Raw genomic sequence first — 16,779 nt, 5'->3', positions numbered from 1 at the left:
TATAAATTCATTCATCAGTTTAGCTTGTTTTATTCGCAATTTATTCTGTTTAGTGATTAAGGTAAATGTTGCGAAACTTTATTCCAAAGATATTACACCTTGAAGTCTCTTAATAAACGAAAACAACTTCGTCCATTGATTGGATATTGTTTAAGATTTGCTAAAGACTAAATTGTATTACCGATATAGTAAAACGAACTTCAATTTTAATTCCTAGATAAGGATTATAAGGAGCTGCATTATATTGAACATTAACCAAAAACAAAAAATTAAACGGGATGCATAAAAACTTAATAACTAAAGAATTAAAGATTGTTTATGTTTGTTTAATCACAGATTAGCTATAATTTGAACTGTCAAGCATCTGAGATCAAATTATAGTAAATCATATTTCGCCAATCGTGCTTAAGGCGTAACTTAATCGCATGTTTAAGCACATTATAGAGTAATTTAATTAAGCTTTAATCGTTCAATTTTAATCGCAATATGGTTGTTATTACAGGTTTCAAGAATGTTTAAGCGTCTTCAACACAATCTAATCATTAAGATTTTATTGATGATTAATGAAGAAAAAAAATAGTCATAATGAATTTTTTACTAAACAATTATAGCTTAAACAAATTCAGTTGGCTTATTAAACCTTCCTTCTTAAGCTACTGTCGCAAGTTCATCAGTTAAGCTATATTTAAACGAGTTATTATTAAGAGTAGGCGTATCGAATAGCTTTAACTGTTTTAAGCTCTATTAAAGTACAATTTTCCAAAATGCTCATATTCGGCAACAACTCATACGTTTGTTCATAGAATCATCATAGCTAGAAATTATTGTGTACTGAAATTACGAAAAAGCCGAATCTTTTTTCTATTAATTATACAATATGTCTTTGGGTGATCCTTTATTATTTAGATTATGATGACAAGTAGTAGTAAAAAATGACACTTTTGTGTTTAAGGATGGCTTTCCAAGACATCGTTTAAGCGTCCCGTTGAGACCTTCGGATTATAACACACTGATAGCGCCCGTACATTATTCATCAGTAGCCTTACCAAAAATCAATGAAAGAAAGATAATAGTCCAGGACGACTCTACTACATAGAAGGTCCGATCCTGTAGTCATCGACAGTTTTCTGACACCTAAATCGCCATGAACAAGTAGCACAAACTGTATAATACTTATCTTATGCTTTGATTCGTTGGCTTAGTAAATAAGCAGTGTAAATAAGTTCAGGCTAACGGATCCTATTGAGTATGATTTTGTATTTAGTTCTTGTGAATAATAAAAATGATGCATGCCTTTAATTTGCCTTAAACATTGAAACTTATTTTTGGAAACGACCTAATTTTATTGCAAAGCAGATCGTCCTTGTTTAAAGGTTTGCACCTTTTTGTTCGTACACGTTCTCTGAATCATTCTTAGCTCGTAACCTGTTGTAACCAATTTATTAGCATTGGTCCGCTAAGGCAAACTTCTCGAATCCATCAGGTCGCAACTTGTTTTCGCCAACAACTAAGGGGAACTTATCAAATGGTTAATATTTTTAGGTCATTAATGTCACGGAGAATGAATTGTTAAACAATTTTACGTTTTTTGGTTCGATAGCCGAATTGCTGGTTCGACAACCACAGGCATTTATACTCGTTGCAACAAAACAAATCTTCCATTCTCCAGATTAAGCTAGCTTCAAATAGTTTTGTATTGCTTCTTTATAAGACCAGCAGCTGTCTTTTGATATACACATTCCTGGGTTAGATGGCTTACGGAGCATTCCATTTAGGAAGGGCGATCCACTTTCAACCCGTCCTCTCACTAAATGGTGTTTTGTTGTTGAACGGTGCAATACCAATTTCATATAGTATCTTTATTCACTTCTTCTTTAGAGCACCGCGTGCCTACGGCATTCTCAATATTGAATACTTTCCAATTCAATTGAAAGGCTAGTAACAGCAGCGGACTACGCTTTAGATCGTTGGACTGTTTGTGTCACTTTTGCAATCACACAGAGCAATCGAGAGTCCGGCTTGTTTGATAATGAAACAAATTCTTGATCTCGGCGTGTAGCGTGTTCTGTTTTACTATCTTTCAACGGAAGAAGCCACTTTGCATTGAAGTTTAGTGATGAACTAAAATATATTTATAGAAGCATCTGTTTTTGGAAGCGAATGTACTTCAACTCGTTTGGCATAGACAGCCGTCGGATTACATATACGATCCTATCGTTTAATCCTCTGTACAAACGAAGATTCAGCTAAACACTATGTCACACTCATTCAAACATTCTGTCCAAACTGTTTCTCTTTAAAGTAACGATAAGCGACATGACTAACTAGCTATCGGTAAACCAAAAACTGCTTCATGGTATGTTGTGCCATAACTGTCGCAGACAATGCATGCTTCAATTATATGTTGTGATATTTGCGGACATTCTACTATCTATTCATTTCTTCTATGCAACAATAATCAACAATTATAAAAAATCACAAGAAAGCCTGTCTATGTTACCTAAAAATTACAGTTCTCCGGGGTTGTTAAGAATTTCCATTTTTAAAATAAGGTTTCGCAAATATCTCCCCTCTAATGCGACACCTGTAAAAAGCCCTCTCAACCATCGTACCAAGTAGTTAGCAACTAATCACATAATGAGCACAATACCTTCACATACAAGAATGCGAACCAAATGAATGTTCTGTTAAATGCAATGCGACTTTTTGCGGATTCCCGTTGTGTCGATCACGCAGATCATGAAACCTTAATACTGTTAGACTAGACACGTTTTCATCGAAGCGATTATCTGATTTATACTAAGCTTCGTCATTTCTTCACCTCGTTTAATTATCTTAATGTCGCAATTCCTTCAATGACAGAATTCCATGTTTCTTAAAATACATATGATAGATGAAATTATTCTAAATTCGTTCAATTAATCCGATACCTTGAAGAAAACGGCATGGAAACAACAAGAACAGTTACGTAAAAAACATAAAAATTTTCTTCAAAAACTTAAACCATGAAATCCCCTAACACATCAGTCTGGATTTGCATCCCGTGGCTCAAATGCTTAAGCATCCTGAGAAAAGCGACTCGTGCGACAGGCATAGTAAACAGTAACCACTTGTTTTTTCGCTTGCGTTGTATCTTAACAACGACACGATAGGATGACGTTCATGATTTCTATTTTGATAAAGTTAAACCGGTTTGGCAGGCCATTGATTCGTGGACTGCGCATTAGCCGAAATCCCTTATTAACTCTAATACCGTAAACCCAATCACAACTGGGCTATATCAGGACGCCTTAATTGCACTTAGACGGTTAATCCTACTCATCTCCTCTGGTATCTCACACATATCTTCACTGTTGAATATCTCCATTCGCTTCCTTCCTCTGTCATCGCACCATCTCGCTCCCCACTGATACTGCCCGTACCACAGCACCCGTCTCAAGCCGATTGCTGCTATCTTATCGTATTTAAACTCAACACCAAAAGGCCGCCACTTGCCCGATATTACGCTGTAAACTTCCCAACTCAGTCTCCGTCTACATAACCTCCACACGAACCCCTCTCTCTCGTAATGGAGTCGAACCTATACATCGATGGCTCGAGAGGCCATCATTCGCAGGATGAGGGTTCCCAAAACCAGCACGCTGCTCCTCTTGCATTTTCAGCCCAAAGCACTGCCGTCCGCGAGATGATTATGGACGAAAAGAAGTTAAACGACGCAAAAGTCGGTTTGGGCGACAACACAGTCTTCAGCGTCTCCAGCAACGATGAGATACAAGGCGAAGACGGTGCAAAAACATGCGCAGCCGAAGTCGTCGACAAATACAAAAAGGAATTGTCAAACCGTCATTTGCAGATGATTGCCATTGGAGGTAGTATCGGTACTGGTTTGTTTATTGGATTAGGTTCCGCTTTGAGTACAGGTGGTCCGGTCAGTCTTCTTATCGGTTATTTGATTACGGGAATTATGATTTACACGACAACGACATCGCTGGTAGAGCTTGCTATTTTATATCCACTTCCTGGTTCCTTCTACATGCACAGCATCCGCTTAATTGATAGTGCATGGGGTTTTGCAGTCGGTATCAATTATGTGATTAACTATATTGTCACACTACCCCTTGAGTTGACTTCAGCCTCTATCGTCATTAACTTCTGGCATCCGAATATCAATGTTGCTGTATGGATTAGTATATTCTTCGTTTTAGTGATTATCGTCAACATCCTCGGCGTCCGCGCTTATGGCGAAGTCGAGTTTGTTGTCGGTATGGTCAAGGTGGTTGCTGTTATCGGCTTCATTATCCTTGGTATCGTCATCAATTGTGGTGGTGTCCGCTCAGATACGCGCGGTTATCTTGGTTTTCGTTATTGGAAAGACCCAGGTCCATTCAACAATGGTTTCAAGGGTTTCTGTTCCGTGTTTCTCAGTGCCGCCTTTTCGTTCTCTGGAACTGAAATGATTGGTATTGCTGCTAGTGAAGCTAAGGACCCTGCTAAGAATGTCACTAAGGCTACGCATCAAGTTTTCTGGAGACTCCTCATTTTCTACGCTTTATCAGTGTTCATTATTTCCATTATCATCCCCAGCAACATGCCGGATCTTTTGAACGCCAGCGGCGCTAACTCGGCTGCTTCGCCTTTTGTTCTTGCCGTTCGTCTCGCCAACATTCGTGTGCTCCCTGACATCATTAATGCTGTCATTTTGTTATCTACTTTGTCGGTCGGTTCTTCCTGTACTTATGCGACAAGTCGTGTTATGCAAGGTTTGTCTGTAAATGGTCACTTGCCCAGATTTTTAATGTACGTTGACGCCAAGGGTCGTCCCGTTTATTGTATGCTTGTCACTTTGTTGGCTGGTTGCATTGCCTACGTCGGCTGCTCTTCTTCATCCACCACTGTTTTTAACTGGTTGCTTTCGCTTGCCGGTTTGTCCTGTTTCTTCAGCTGGGGTACGATTTGCTTCTCTCACATTCGCTTCCGCCAGGCTTACAAGCGTCAAAAGCGCTCCTTCTATGTTCCCTATCGTGCTCCCCTCGGTGAGCTCGGTTCTTGGATCGGTGTCATCCTTAACGTTTTATGTTTGGCTGCTCAGTTCTATATTGCTGTCTGGCCTATCGGGGCAAAGCCAAGCGTGAACAATTTCTTCCTTTCGTACCTTTCTGCCGTCATTTTCCTTGTATGTCTCATTGGTTGGAAACTGTACGACCGTTCCCCTATTGTAAATCTCAACAATGTTGATCTGGACTTGGATCGTATTAGCTATAGCGAACCGACCTCAACAAATGATGTTGAGTCTTTCCGTCCACCAGAAGAGATAGCCCCATCAAAAGCTTGAGTTTATCAACTGTTTCAATGCTCCCTGAAACGTTCTGATCTCCGAATTCCCCATTCTTGCTTTTGGATACCACCTCCTCATCTCTACATTTACACTCAGCAGGAATCACCTTTTAATACCATAAAACCTCTCTGATTCTTCCGCTAACAGTATTACCGTCATTTGTGGCAAGTTGTACTGTTTATGATGTTATTTTTATTCGCCAATTTTGGGTTTTAAGTGTAAACAATGTTTTGTTTGTTTACATGAAATTGTTTTTACTCCTGCTGGTTTCAAGCACTAAGAGTTGTCGGCCAACACTGTCACAGGAGATGTTAGCGATCTTTTTACTCGTATTGTGTTGTCTAGTTGGCAGAAATGTCAGTGCTTTTGTTTTGACACGCTCTAATCTATCGCTACTGTACTCTTCTGATCAGACATGGTTCGTCCATTTCACAAGACAAAAGCCACTATCAACTCATGCAGTGTCGTTCGACGCATCATGGGCAGCAGCTCTTTTGAGTAGGCCGTCACTTCTAACTGCTGTTGTGTTTTGTGACAATGATCCAGTGCTATGCCGACAACTCGGCGTGTTCACATATCCGGAAGTTCGTGTAGTACGCAACGGTGACTGGCAGCAGAAGACGCTTCGGTTCCAACCGTTGACTGAATCTTCTGCTCAGCGTTTCATCGACCAGTCAACACAATTACATTTTGACCAGGATAGTTCATGGGAACAGCCCACAGACTCACTTAGATCTGCAGTGGCGTTGAATGAGATTGATCTCGCAGACAATCTCGCTCATAAACCCTATACTCCCACTTTGTTGATGTTGTTTTCAAAAAAACAGTCGAGTGATTGCTTTCAGTGGCTGCCCATACTCACCAACATAGCTCGCAACACGATGGAGAGTGTTGAGGTCGCTTATACCGATTGCGATCGGAATCCTGGTCTGTGTCGTATTTTGATATGACACATGTCCTTCGTTTGTTTGACTTTGGCGCATTTACCGTATACCGGTCGCACGTATCGTGGTCTTCTGAATACGCGCAGGATGCTGCTTTAATGTTTTCGCACCGCGCATTACGGGACAGCGACCTTGAGGAAGTCGAACGTCTCTATCCAGTGTTCTTCTTGTACGCTTATGATTATGCAACTACTACTGAGGACTTCGAGGCTGTTAAGCGTTGGATGCTGGAACTTACTGGTTTCGCGCCCTTGTTCTTTGTATCATCTAAGAGCATAAATGAGCGTTACAAAATTACTTCTCTGCCATCTCTTGTTGCTGTTCGCGATGGTATACCAATAACATTTGGTTCCCGCAAACCTGGAGATCTCAGAAACTTCAAAACCGTACTGCCATGGTTGCGCCAATACTCACGGCCCCTCTTGTCTGAGTTTTCCGTGGAGAACTGTAACGGTGCACAAGGTACCGAGTTTTCACGTGGTAAAGACCTTGCTGTGTTTATGTTTCTTCATCCTGATTCGGACTCGTACATGGAATCGCGGCACAACTTCCGCAACATTGCTCGCGGCTGGATGGAGCACAATATCCAACAGAGTCAGGAGGAATTGGCCGAAGTCCGGCGTCAAAAATACGCTGCCATAGAGAGTGCTAAATCACGGGGGAATAAACGGTTGGTGAACAGGCTCAGGACAACACCTATCAGTGTTCCCCAACCTCAGGAACGAGTTTTATTTGCTTGGATGGATCATTCCTATCACCAGGAGTGGGTGGAGAAAATCTTTGGTGAATCGTTGCCTACGACTCTTCAGCCCCTTGTGCGCATAGTCAATCTCCATACGAACCGTTACTATGCTCCGGATTTCACGGATGAACTTTCCGAGCATGGTTCTCTTAACGCTACTTCTTTTTACGAACTTTTAGTCTTACTACTTGAGAACCCAATGTCGCTTCCGTCATATCCGTTAACTGGAAACGGGTTGTGTTCTTCCTCACACAGTTGGCTTGGCAATACACTAAGCCATTCTTGGCTCTTGGCCCATGTGTTTTTGGTATCGCTGATGGCACTTGTGATATTTCTTGTTCCTTTCATTGTATTCCTTATACGTCGGAATGTTCTTCGAAAGTCAACTCGCCGTCAGTTTTTGATAAATATTTTTGAAGGAGATAATATCCTTCCTAAGGATGATTGAGAAACAAAGTGTTGATTCGACATTTTAGAGGTCTACCCTCCTCTTGCCAGTTACATCGTGTTTACCTCCCACACTACCTACGGTCCATTACCAGGGAATGCTCTGGTCAAAATTGCACCACGAGTAATCGGTAACTTTCGTGTTGCTACTACTGCATTCGTTGATCGAATTGCGTACTTCAACGTTAGTCTCTTCTATTCTTCCTTTTTTGTTCTCTAGACTTTTTAGACTCACTTATACAAAAGTTTGTGTCATTATTATTAATCTTAAAATTGTTTCAACTTTGTCATAAGACTATTGGGGTGTTGGCGAGAACAAACTAGAATTTTAAATTGTGCAGTGCAATGTTTGTTGGATTTCCTTGGTGGTACAGCAAATGGGTGTTACAAACGGACGGCTGGGCATACACTTTCCAACCCACATGTGAGTGCTCCTCATGTGAGTGCTTAAATCTGCTGAAAAACGACGAAACTTTCCAAGGAACGACGACAACGCGAATCAACAAGACGAAATATCGTTGACCTCAGTACGCACACAAACATCGAGATATAAGCTTTAGACAATAAATTATACTACAAATAAGCTATAACACTATGTATGTCGACCATATGGTTTTACCCAACTGCAAGGATCCAGAGACCATGTAGCGAAGGATGTAGGAATATATGGACGTCAAGGGATCAACACGGTTACCCGCGGATCACCTTAATAGATAACAAGCTTGTCGGATAGGAATTGCAGCATCATTGAGCCGCTTTCTGGCGACGATGGCAGAACTCTCAACCCGTCGAAACGAGGACAATCCCCACCGCCAGCATACTCGCGTCAACTTCTTCACTCCGAGAGTAGTCCCAGGAGATCCACAAGTGAATCTGACCCGAGGCTTTCAAGCCTGATGATGGTTTTCAGTAGGGATAAATGAACGGTTTATATACTATAAAAAACCCTAACCCATGTGACTGCTAAATGTTAGAAATTCCTATTGGTGGAAGATCGGCAACTTTATTGATGCTTTTTAGGACTAGAACCTGTGACAAGAATGTAAACACTATTTTTGCTACACTAAAAGGTTGCACGTGCAAGTCGGCGTCGGCACTTAGAACTTGCCATTGGTAAGCTTTGTATAAAGTTTTGCATTGCACGGCTCTGGAGATAGTCAATTAAGTTTTTTTCTGGTGTACGCTCAATTTTTACTAGCGGTATTTCTCTGAACTTTCTGTTCTGTTTTTTTTCTATTTGGGTTCGTCGGTGTGTTCATCATTTACTCATATGTCAAATTACGGATCGTAGTTCTCGCACGTAAAATCGTCAGGCTATTTAATTATTTGTTAATTTTTTAATATTTTTTCTAGTCATTTTGTTATGGTCCTATCTTTTTTGTTTCTTTACATAAGCATTTTTTATATCTCAAGTCGATCTCTTTTAAGCTACTGCGACTAATAAATAAATAAAGGTCCTCGATGTGCATTTTCCTTTAAGCAATTCTAGTCTTGTAGTAGCCTTGTTTCAGCTCTAATTTTGTACCGATGGCTCGTGTGTTGCCCATTGTAATGCTGACATTCGTGTCAATGGCCGGCTGGATGCTTGGTGCAGACACTGGTGCCATTGGAGGTCTTACTAATATGCGAGATTTTCAAGAACGGTTCGCCGATAAGTACAACGCGACCACAGATACATACAGTTACAGTTCTGTTCGGCAGGGTCTGTTGGTGGGTATGGTCAACACGGGCACATTCGTGGGCTCGTTGCTCTCTTCTCCACTAGCAGATCAATGGGGTAAACGTATTTGCATTCTCATTTGGTCAGTCGTATACCTCTCCGGAATTCTCGTCCAGCTAACGACACAGCGATCTTGGGTCCAGTTTATGTGCGGAAAGATTTGGACAGGTCTTGGCTTTGGTGCTCTGTCGGTAATTGCTCCGTCTTACCAATCTGAAACATCGCCTGCTAACATTCGGGGCGCTATTGTTTGTACATACCAGCTATTCATCACTCTCGGTATCCTTGTTGGATACGCTATTAATATTGGTACACACAGTATCAAAGGTTCGAATTCATGGAGAATCCCCATTGGTATTAATTTACTTTGGGGTGTCGTTTGTTTCGCAGGCACACTTTGCCTGCCTGAATCCCCTCGATATCTCATCTCACTTGGTAAGAAGGAAGAATGCCTTCGCGTGTTATGCAATACCAGTGGTCTTCCTCCAGAGGACAGTATGATTCAGAAGGAATTCAAAGAACTCGATGAGACCGTAACTGCCGAATTACAAGAAGGTCAAGCCGGTTGGAGCGAGCTCCTCAGTTCCGAAATTCGATATCGCACACTTCTCGGTGTGTGTGTAATGGCCTTGCAACAGCTGACTGGTGTCAATTACTATTTCTATTATGGCACAGAAGTCTTCAAGGGCACAGGCATCAGCAGCCCCTATGTCGCGGCAATTATTCTTGGTGCCGTTAATAGTGCGTGCACTTTTCTAGGCGTCGTCGTATTAGAAAAGTTTGGACGCCGTAATCCGTTAATTTTGGGTGCTGCATGGCAGGCCGCATGTTACTTTGTTTATGCTGCTGTTGGAGATAGAGCTCTTTATCGAAAAGACGGAACATCAAATCACAATGCTGGTACTGTTATGATTATTTTTTCATGTCTTTTCATCCTAAGTTTTGCCAGTACGTGGGCTCCTGCTGCTTGGATTATCGTCGGTGAATCATATCCCATTCGCTATCGAAACAAGTGCAGTGCAGTCGCTACCTCCGCGAACTGGACTCTCAACTTTTTAATTTCTTTCTTTACTCCCTTCATCACGGCCTCAATTGGTTTCAAGTACGGCTATGTTTTTGCCTCTTGTAATGTGGCTGCTGCGTTTGTGATTTTCTTCTTTGCCAAGGAGACCAAGGGTCTGACATTGGAGGAAATCAACACACTTTACACTTCAGGCGTTAAGCCATGGAATTCCGTGGCCTATGCCAAGAGTGTTGTGGAAAAACGTATGCAGGAGGACAATGCTCTGCAAAACTCGATCCAAGTGTCTACAATATCCAATGACTCAAAGCTTGTTTAATTCCTGTTATTCAGGACAGTTTTTTCTTTTTGTTGTTATCGTTATTGTTTTATAGAGTTAAGTACTTTATTTCGCATAGATCTTTTAGCTTAACTTTAACAGATTAGAACTTGGTGAAAAAGAAATATGAAATCATATTTCCAAAACAAATTTGTATAATAGTATTGGGATGAAAAGGTTACAATCGCCTTTCGCTCTCCACTAAAGAACACTGAACATGTTTAGTTGGTTTTGAGACATGGTCCTTGCCAGGTTCCTGAGAACTTGCAACCCGCCAACTCTCGAATATGAAACTGGATTTACTTGAATCTAGCCTCAACGTTTACTGATTGAGATAAGTTGAAACCCATCGGCCAGTATTCGCCGTACGTAAGAGGAAAAAAAAAAAACCTTTAAAATATCAAAACGAAAATGAATTGGGTTTGGATTTCATCAATTGTTTTTGTCTTTCTGGCCATTTTCTTCTCAAGAAAAGAAGTAACTTATAACGATATTTTTCTTTTTAAAAGGCCGGTTGATAAACCAGATACGAAGGCCAGTTTTCTTGTTTTCACAAAGTAAGAAACCATTTAATTTTACGCGGGTGTCTAATTCATTATGCAGTGATGCAGAGCTGACTGAGGTATTACATTCTATTCGAAGTATCGAGGATCGGTTTAACAATCGATTCCATTATCCATGGACCTTTGTCAGTCAAGAAGGTTTTTCGGAAGCGTTCATTAACTACACAATTTCGTTTGCTTCTGGAGACTGCAATTATGGTACTTTATAACGACACGTAACTGTGACTAACAAGTCTAGTTACTGCCGCCAATATTGAACTCCCATTGAATAACATTGACAATCACCTCCTCGAACAAGGAATGGCAAAATCTCAAGAGGAAAACATTTCATACCCCGATTCTGTTTCTTTTCGCAACTACAACAGATGGTTGCTGAATACATTCTTACGGAACGACTTTCTACAGAATTTTGATGTCTTATGGCGCATAGAACCAGGTATCGAGATTCATTGTGACATCAGAGAGTAAGTTTGAGAACTTCATTGAAGTGCATCAATTACTAATGCTTTTACTCCAGAAATCTATTTCAATCATTTCTCGCATCAAACATGTATGCAGCTCCAGCAACATATGAGTGCGAGTTCAAACATCAAGGAATATACGAACTTGAAAAGGCTTTTATAGCAGTTGCAGAACAAAATAAGCTCCAAATCAATCGACAGAGTTTGTGGATTTCTGAAAATACTACACATTATTGCAAACTTTGGCCATACAATGGACTCATTAGAACGGAACCTTTTCAGAAAGAAAAAAGCATCAGGAACACTTTGTTCCAGCTTGTCGAGAGTCCAGCATTGTTCTACAATCGGTGGAGTAAGTGATACTTTAACCAATGTGGAATTAGACTCCATTTTCAGTCAGCGTTACTAACTGAATTATAGCTGAGTCCGATCTTTTTTCATTGACAATCAGCAGGTCTGATGTGTCTTCATGTTTGTACAATATGTATTTTACATACGACACTAAACAGCGTTGTAATTCATACCCCGAAAAAACATTGGATAGATGTGCTTGTCCAGAAAAGATATACTAGTAATAGATTATATTAACCAATTAACCTACGATGGAGTTGAGAATTCCATAGTATAGTTCATTATAGGCAATTATCAAGTGTTTATAAATGACAACAAAAAGAGAAAGGATACATAGACTAATATATATTGCACCCTCTCATGATGGATGCGCTTCGTTTTGTTTATTTATTCCTCGTCGTTTTGTCTAGGCTTTACTAAACCGTCTGTAACTTTGTAATAAATTATAGTTGAATCTTCGCACATAATTCCTAAATAAAGGTAAAGCTCCGTTTTTTCCAAACCACGTTCGTCAATTGGTTTGTTGATTTTGAGTTCTTTGATTGAATCGAAAACTGAGGCAAGAAACTCAACTGACACTGTTTCGTGCAGATACAATGGCAGAACAAGATTAGTTCTCTTCTTTAGTAGTTTTGTTCCCGGAATGCCAGAAAAGAGTGGTCGAGCATGGCCCTTAGAATTGTCAATCATATGAAGATTCAGTTCGGTCCACTGGTGACCTAATCTTAGGTCTAACTCAACGGCTTTTATGAGACCATAAAAAGAACTGTGCTTATTTGCCTTTACAGCTTCTATAGGCTGAAACGGAGATGTATTAGTTGCCATAAGTCTTCGTTTCGTTCTCAACCAAAAATTTAAAGCTGGGTGTTCTTGGTCTCTTACTACCATATAGCAGACATGGGCCCTAGACGGAAAACAAAGAGTTCTACTTCAGCTAAATCGAAGGGAATTAGTAAGAATGTTAAGTCTAAAACAAATTTGAAACCAAAGAAGTCTTCAAAAGCGAAGAATTCTATACTGCTTAACCAAATTGACGATTTCAATGACACACAGCAAATTTTACAGGTCGTTCAAAAACATCAAGTAAACATTGAAAATATGGAAACGTCTATTAAGAAACTCTCAGTCAAGAAGCCATAAAACTACGATTTTTTGGTCGGTTTTTCACTCTTTCAGTTTTGCCTCTTAAGCTAGGTTCGTCAGGCTAACTTTGAAGAATTGTGGGCAATTCTTTACCGTACGGAGTATCAAAATGTGTGTTCTTATGTATCCTCCTTTTGGATCCCTTTCCCGAACGGGTTTGGTTTCAGTGTTTTTGTGCTTTTAATTTATTATGCTACTGGTCCACGTCTGACTTTCACCATCCACCTCAAAGCCAGACTTTCCTGCCTTTGACTAGCGGAATACTCAGCGTGTTACCTATACAATTACATTACACGCTGATTCTATTCTCTTTTGTACTATATTTGTCTTTATATCTCGGTTTGTTGGCATAATTCCGTGCTGGGGAAATTTTTACTTTTTTTTGGATAATATACTCGTCTAAGGTTACTTCGACAATCATACGCTACAATGTCTGAAATACAGAAGCTAGACCTTTCGGAAACTGGTGCTGTTGCAAAGTACTCGCGGGGAAAAAAAATTGGATACAAGGTATGTTAGCCATAAACGGTGAGAAATGATGTGCGAACATAATATATTACCAATGGTGTTGATACCTAAAAGATGTTCAGATGACTAACTTCTTTTTCAGAAAATTAGAGACAAGAAGCTGCGTAGTAATATTCAAAAAATCGAGGAAAGGATTGATGTTGCCGAAAATGCATTAGCCGGCGCTGAATTTTTACAGGTGGACGAACCTGGTTATCTTGAAGCTGAGGGTTTGGAAAAAACCTACAAGTTTACACAAAAAGAGCTTGTTGACAATGTTGCCATTGAAACTGCTCAGAAGGTTCGTAACATAAGCTTTGACAAATGATTTGTAAAATGTTTTTACGTTTATGTCAACGGCGTCACGTACGGAACTATAGAACTGACTTTTGGAACAGGGCTTTTCTTTAAAATTGGACAAATTTGGCGGATACACTTTTGATTATACTCGTGACGGTGCTATGGTTTTGATGGGCGGCAGAAAAGGCCACATTGCTGCTTTTGATTGGAGACGAGGAAAACTCCAGACGGAACTTCATTTGCAAGAAACAGTTCGTGATGTTAAATGGTTCCATAATCACCAGTACTTCGCTGTTGCCCAGAAAAAATATGTCTATGTATATGATAATACTGGTACTGAAATTCACTGCTTAAAACGTCACATTGAAGTGAATGCTATGGACTTCTTACCATACCACTTACTATTGACGACCATTGGTAACGCAGGTTATCTAAAGTATCAAGATGTTTCCACCGGCCAACTCGTGAGTGAACTGCGTACAGGCTTGGGTGCTAGTCATGTTCTGCGTCAAAATCCGTACAATGCGGTTATGCATGTTGGTCACGCAAATGGTCAGGTCACACTGTGGGCACCTACTTCCACGACGCCGCTTGTCAAGATGCTCTGCCACCGTGGTCCCATTAGAGATGTTGCCATCGATCGCGAAGGCAAGTACATGGTCACGGCTGGTGCGGATAGCCTGCTTAAAGTTTGGGATGTTCGCACGTTTAAGGAAGTCCATTCTTACTATACACCCACACCTTCACAGCGATTGAGTCTCAGTGACCGAGGCGTTTTGGCGGTCGGTTGGGGTCCCCATGTAACAATGTGGAAGGATGCTCTTCGTACAAAACAAAAGTCGCCCTACATGAATCATTTACTTCCTTCATCAAGCGTCGTTGACTTGCATTACTGTCCTTACGAGGATATCCTTGGTGTGGGTCATCAAAATGGTTTTGAAAGCCTCATCGTTCCTGGATCTGGTGAACCTAATTACGACTCTTATGAGAACAATCCCTTCGCTTCAAAGAAGCAACGCCAAGAAACTGAGGTTCGACAATTACTTGAGAAGTTGCGCCCTGACATGATATCTCTTACTCCTGAATTCATCGGTACTGTCGATCGTGCTGCTCCTAGTATTCGCAAGGCGGAAGTTCAGGAGGAGAAGCCAAAGGAGGAAAAATGGGTACCCAGGGATAGGGCTCGTGGTAAAAATTCTGCTCTTAGACGTGTATTGCGCAAGAGAGCTCACAACGTTGTTGACGAACGGAGACTCAAGGTCGAACAGGCTCTTGCCCGAGAGAAGGAAATGCGGGCTGCTCGTGTTCGTCGTGAGCAAGGACTACCTGCTCTCAAAGAAAAATGGGGACCTGCGTTAGCACGCTTTGCGCAGCATAAAAGAACGTAACTGAACTGGAATGCATCTTCCGTTCATGACTATCTTTGAATCATTTAGAAAATATTATTGTTGTATCTTTTGTAACATCATTATTTAAGTACTGTTGACGTACATACAATGTATGCCATTAGCTAAAGATGTGGAGGAGACGATGCTACAAAACCATAAAATTTCATTATTTAAGTAAGGTCGTCCTCGGCTTCTTGAATACGGTTTTTAATCTTAAGCAGAACAGTAGTTTTCCAAGAGTCCAACTTCGACAATTGGTCAAATTGGAAGACCTTTTCCGCAAAAATATCAGCATCAGATGCTTCAATTGCGTCTTGCAAATCGCAAAGAAGTTGATATTCGCGCGTGCTCTGGAACGTCAAGTCGAGTGCCGTAAAGCTGTCAAATGCACGGCGAGTGGCAACGTCGTCTCCCATAAGCATGTAGCACAGACCACACTTAAGAAGATACTCCTTAACACTCCACTTGAGGAGATTGTTATTGACGCTTGCTTTTGCCACCTGTTCATATCGGTTGATGGCAGTCTGGTATTCGTCACACAAAGCAGCCAAGTCGGCCGTCTTCAGAAAAGCCTTGTTTGCCAATCTATAAAATGTCAGTTAAGAAATAGTCAATCACAGATAAAACCAAATGCAATGCATTCCAAAACAAAGTAGTGATCCCTTGTTTTCGGTCTGCTAGATTCTAGCCTCTTTAAACATACGCTTCGGCTTGATCATTCATAAACCACTCTCCGGCCTCCTCATAAGCGGCAAGAGCGCCTTTGGGATCAGACAAGTCTTGTTCCAAGACAGTACCAATATCCATCTTGTAATTGGCAGCACGCCGAAAGTTACCACGTCTAGTAAAAAGTTCAATAGCCATCGACAATACACGAATTGCTTCAGCAGGTTCGTCTCTACGATAGGCTTTATAAGCTTCAACGAGCGTATTGGCAGCGTCATCCTTCTCATCCGTCTTCAATTGCATTTCAGCAGCTTTTTCGAAAGCAATTCCAGCAGATCGAACTACGCGAGTAACTTGTTAATGAAGTTGCACCAATAAAAGACGCAGCAGTTCACGCTTATTCTTTTGTTCCTAAGATACATACGGTCTTTCTGCAAGCGAAATCCATTCGCCGCATCCATGTACAGTTCTCCTGCCTCGTCATATTTGTTTCCACCTCCGAAAAAGGCGCTGAAGCCGCTGCCTCCTTTAGCCTTTTTGGCAGCCTATTATTGATAATCTTAGCAAAGATATGACCAAAACTCTGCACGTCTAACTTACGGCTTTCATCAATTGTTCAGGGTCAGCCGTCATGTAGTAACACGCTAAGTCTATGTGTCAGGCGTTATATGAACGGAAACAAGCTTTTCTCCTTACACTATCTCGTATCTCGTTATTGTATTTACTGTATTACTACACAACTTAACAGAATACAAAGAGCTTCCTAGCAATATCCTAAGTTTCTTTAAATTGGCTTAAAGAGATTAACGAGTAGCATCACGTTCCACGGCAACTTTGTCACTGAGAAAAGTTGCTCTCCTTGGGCTAACTTT

The 16,779-nt window shown here is 40.8% G+C and overlaps 7 protein-coding genes across 7 annotated transcripts; 5 read left to right on the top strand and 2 right to left on the bottom strand.

Annotated features, from left to right (window-relative positions):
• Window positions 1–3,568: 3,568 nt before the first annotated feature.
• Window positions 3,569–5,332, top strand: SJAG_04903 (general amino acid permease GAP1; the record flags this gene model as incomplete). The annotated part of the gene is made up of 2 exons (XM_002175938.1): window positions 3,569–3,884; window positions 4,077–5,332. 2 exons carry the CDS (start codon window positions 3,569–3,571, stop codon window positions 5,330–5,332), a joined length of 1,572 nt encoding a protein of 523 aa, XP_002175974.1.
• Window positions 5,333–5,643: 311 nt separating this feature from the next.
• SJAG_04904 (protein disulfide isomerase) lies at window positions 5,644–7,469 on the top strand (the record flags this gene model as incomplete). Its single annotated transcript, XM_002175939.1, has 2 exons — window positions 5,644–6,231; window positions 6,366–7,469. 2 exons carry the CDS (start codon window positions 5,644–5,646, stop codon window positions 7,467–7,469), a joined length of 1,692 nt encoding a protein of 563 aa, XP_002175975.1.
• A 1,526-nt stretch (window positions 7,470–8,995) lies between these two features.
• SJAG_04905 (hexose transporter Ght6) lies at window positions 8,996–10,528 on the top strand (the record flags this gene model as incomplete). The annotated part of the gene is made up of 1 exon (XM_002175940.1): window positions 8,996–10,528. The coding sequence occupies one exon, from the start codon at window positions 8,996–8,998 to the stop codon at window positions 10,526–10,528; it is 1,533 nt and encodes a 510-aa protein (XP_002175976.1).
• Window positions 10,529–10,939: 411 nt separating this feature from the next.
• SJAG_04906 (mannosyltransferase) lies at window positions 10,940–12,152 on the top strand (the record flags this gene model as incomplete). The annotated part of the gene is made up of 5 exons (XM_002175941.2): window positions 10,940–11,085; window positions 11,132–11,289; window positions 11,330–11,555; window positions 11,609–11,904; window positions 11,973–12,152. 5 exons carry the CDS (start codon window positions 10,940–10,942, stop codon window positions 12,122–12,124), a joined length of 978 nt encoding a protein of 325 aa, XP_002175977.2. The 3' UTR covers window positions 12,125–12,152.
• Window positions 11,253–12,844, bottom strand: SJAG_04907 (tRNA-splicing endonuclease subunit Sen15). Its single transcript, XM_002175942.2, has one exon. It carries the CDS (start codon window positions 12,726–12,728, stop codon window positions 12,291–12,293), a length of 438 nt encoding a protein of 145 aa, XP_002175978.1. The 5' UTR covers window positions 12,729–12,844; the 3' UTR covers window positions 11,253–12,290.
• On the top strand, window positions 12,726–15,459 carry SJAG_04908 (U3 snoRNP-associated protein Utp7). The gene is made up of 3 exons (XM_002175943.2): window positions 12,726–13,556; window positions 13,657–13,854; window positions 13,952–15,459. Exons 1-3 carry the CDS (start codon window positions 13,476–13,478, stop codon window positions 15,239–15,241), a joined length of 1,569 nt encoding a protein of 522 aa, XP_002175979.1. The 5' UTR covers window positions 12,726–13,475; the 3' UTR covers window positions 15,242–15,459.
• On the bottom strand, window positions 15,312–16,578 carry SJAG_04909 (alpha SNAP). Its single transcript, XM_002175944.2, has 4 exons — window positions 16,508–16,578; window positions 16,332–16,452; window positions 15,945–16,248; window positions 15,312–15,826 (listed from the first exon to the last, which is right to left on the bottom strand). Exons 1-4 carry the CDS (start codon window positions 16,538–16,540, stop codon window positions 15,412–15,414), a joined length of 873 nt encoding a protein of 290 aa, XP_002175980.1. The 5' UTR covers window positions 16,541–16,578; the 3' UTR covers window positions 15,312–15,411.
• Between the last annotated feature and the right edge of the window lie 201 nt (window positions 16,579–16,779).

The sequence above is a fragment of the Schizosaccharomyces japonicus genome (assembly GCF_000149845.2).
Source record: "Schizosaccharomyces japonicus yFS275 unplaced genomic scaffold supercont5.2, whole genome shotgun sequence".
In the NCBI taxonomy this organism is placed as follows: domain Eukaryota; kingdom Fungi; phylum Ascomycota; class Schizosaccharomycetes; order Schizosaccharomycetales; family Schizosaccharomycetaceae; genus Schizosaccharomyces; species Schizosaccharomyces japonicus.
Note: the sequence above shows the minus strand (reverse complement) of the source record. Positions and strands in the feature narration are given on the sequence as shown.